The sequence below is a fragment of the Hyaena hyaena genome, unplaced genomic scaffold (genome assembly GCF_003009895.1).
Source record: "Hyaena hyaena isolate Hyena2069 unplaced genomic scaffold, ASM300989v1 scaffold_1411, whole genome shotgun sequence".
NCBI lineage: Eukaryota > Metazoa > Chordata > Mammalia > Carnivora > Hyaenidae > Hyaena > Hyaena hyaena.
Window position 1 is genome coordinate 34,203 of NW_024082043.1, and position 2,588 is coordinate 36,790.

The 2,588-nt window shown below is 38.5% G+C and overlaps 1 protein-coding gene across 1 annotated transcript; it reads right to left on the reverse strand.

The window, feature by feature from the left end:
- Positions 1-1,847: 1,847 nt before the first annotated feature.
- Positions 1,848-2,356, reverse strand: LOC120225444 (signal transducer CD24-like). Its single transcript, XM_039223643.1, has one exon. It carries the CDS (start codon positions 2,325-2,327, stop codon positions 2,091-2,093), a length of 237 nt encoding a protein of 78 aa, XP_039079574.1. The 5' UTR covers positions 2,328-2,356; the 3' UTR covers positions 1,848-2,090.
- Positions 2,357-2,588: the final 232 nt, after the last annotated feature.

Consider the following 2,588-nt stretch of genomic DNA (forward strand, 5'->3'; position numbering starts at 1 on the left):
CTTTCCAGTATAACTCTGTCAGCTAATACTGTGACTTTTGGTACTTGGTTACTGAGGCTAGGAGAAACCTTGAGAGGTTGGCCAATTTATTCTCTTGCTTCACAGTATAAAATATGTTTCAAGGACAGACAGGAATCTATACTGCTATGCCCTTCGTTCTCTTCATGGAGGGTGAATTAAAACACAGTAACCTAAGCCCAAAAGTCAACCATATGATAATGATTCATCACACAGAATGATGCCTCCAGTCTCGTGTTACTCTTCTTTCAAGTGGTGGACCCAGGGTACTGGACAAAGAGAAGATAACAAAAGTATTGTAATTCAAGGCTTTCTAGAGCTAGACGTTCCCGACCAGGTATTTAGGGAAGTAGTCACAGGTCTGTGGTGGACTACCAGTGTATGGATTGGGCCCTGGTGTAGAGGCTCTGAACTAGGAGTATCCAGTAGGCCTCTCCCTGCTACCTTCCTGAGGCTGAAGCTGGCATATCATTGTGGCTCCTTGGGGCTATTCATATCTGGCTTTTCTTAAACAGCTCCAAATATTTTGAATTGAGTGTATTGCCATTGTTTTACTTCCATTTTTCAAAATAAGCCTAAGAGAAACTATATTTTCTTTTTTTTTTTTCAGCCATTTCTTTTTATTTACAGTTTGTGTTCAATGCAAATCAATTCCATAACATGAGAAGTTACTATGAATCAAAGCATAAATACACAAACACAATATACAATCCAAAATAGATGTACAGCATTCAGGTATGAAACAAAATGGAATGTTCATTCACACAATCAGTAGCTTGATATCTGTTGGATACGATTGTTCTGGTGTGGGTTCCTAAAGATGGGAAAAAAGGACTTTGGTTATCAAGACTACTGTGGCCATATTAGATAGTGGAACATCTAAGCATCAGTGTGTGACCATGCGAACAAAAGACCTTCAAGTGTCTATTTTTAAAAAGCTTTCTGTGCATCGAGGCAGTTGTGAAAAGATTTACTTTCCAGACTCAAGCCCACTTTAGGCTTAGGACCAGGTTCTAACTATCTAAAAATATTGACTAACAGAAAGTGTTCCAAATGTGGCTATTCTGATTCAGAGTTTAAAAAAAAAGTATTTACAGAAAGAGTATAAAAGTTTTTTTCCAAATTTAATGTAAGCAAGTTTCCAATATTCCAACTTCCCAAATCTTGATTTACAATTTTGGCTCCCGCACATATTTTGCCTTTTCAATGTCAAGATTTGTCAATTTTACCTTCAAAACAGATCATTTTTTAAGCTGTAAAAAGCATTCAACATATGCAGAAATACAAAGCATTCTTAAATTAGTTGAAGTCAATGTACTTCTACTCTTTGGAATCAGTGTAGCTAAATGAATCTGGCACTCTGTTGAACAGGGATAAGTGATAGTATACAAGCAAAATTTACTCATTATGCTTCAATCCGGGGTAGATTCCAATCCATCATTGCCCTGGCACATGTCAATTACTATATAAAAAAATCAAATGCAATGTCAAATCCAAAGCCTCAGAGGAAAGAGTTCAGTTCCCAAGAAACAGAGATAGCTTAACAATGTAAAACTTTATCTAGAGTACATAGGCATTAAATTAGTACTGCTGAAACAAGCATTGAGGATTTACAGTGACACCTGGAAGTTCCTTCTAATGTACATATAAATAGAATCATGGACTTAAAGATTTAATGAGCCAAATGAAAACGGAATCTGTTCACATCCCATCCTTTATATCTAGGTAAGATAAAATCTATGCTCATTTTCAAGGTGAAATTTTAGGTGTCCATACTTCTTAAGCCACATTTAAAGAAATCACCTCTTAACTACTCTTGGATGTTGTCTCTTCATCTTGTACATGAAACTCCAGTAGATTTAACAGACATTCATCATCTAGTCAAACCCTTCACATGTTCTTCAAACCAATCGAATTTGGGATCCTCAACATTTTCTGGGTCAATAAAATAAGGTGTGGAATCAGCAGATTCACTGAAGACCTGTTTTTTCCTCGTCACACCAGATGTCTAGACGCCATTTGGATTAGGTTTAGAAGATGGGGAAGTATAGATGTTTCTTGGCCTGAGTCTCTTAACAGTAGAGGTGTAGAAGGGAGAGAGAGATCGCGAAGAGACTGGCCGTTGACTGGAGAGCACCGCCATTTGGTGTGGTGGTGGCATTAGCTGGATTTGGGGCGGTCGAGGTATTCTGGGAGGGGTTACTCGAAAGCGTTACAACAGTTGTTTGATTTGAATAAATCTGCGTGGGTAGGAGCAGCGCCAGAAGCAGCAGCCCCAGTCCGAGCCTGGCCACCATCGCTCTGCCCATGTCCGCTCCGTCGGCGTCGGTGTGCGGCGCGTCTCCGAGAAACTACATTTTCAACACTGCATTTACATAGGAATATAGGACAGAGCTGAATTTGACTTTCACTTCAAATAACACTATCGACTATATCTGCAAAGTGGCCAAGAGGTTTTAAGAAAATCATTGTATTTTATCATTTATAAAATGAAACTTTAAGTGATCATACACACATATATACACATGTATTTATTTTGCCAGCTGTGTTTTTTGGGGAAGGATTGTGCT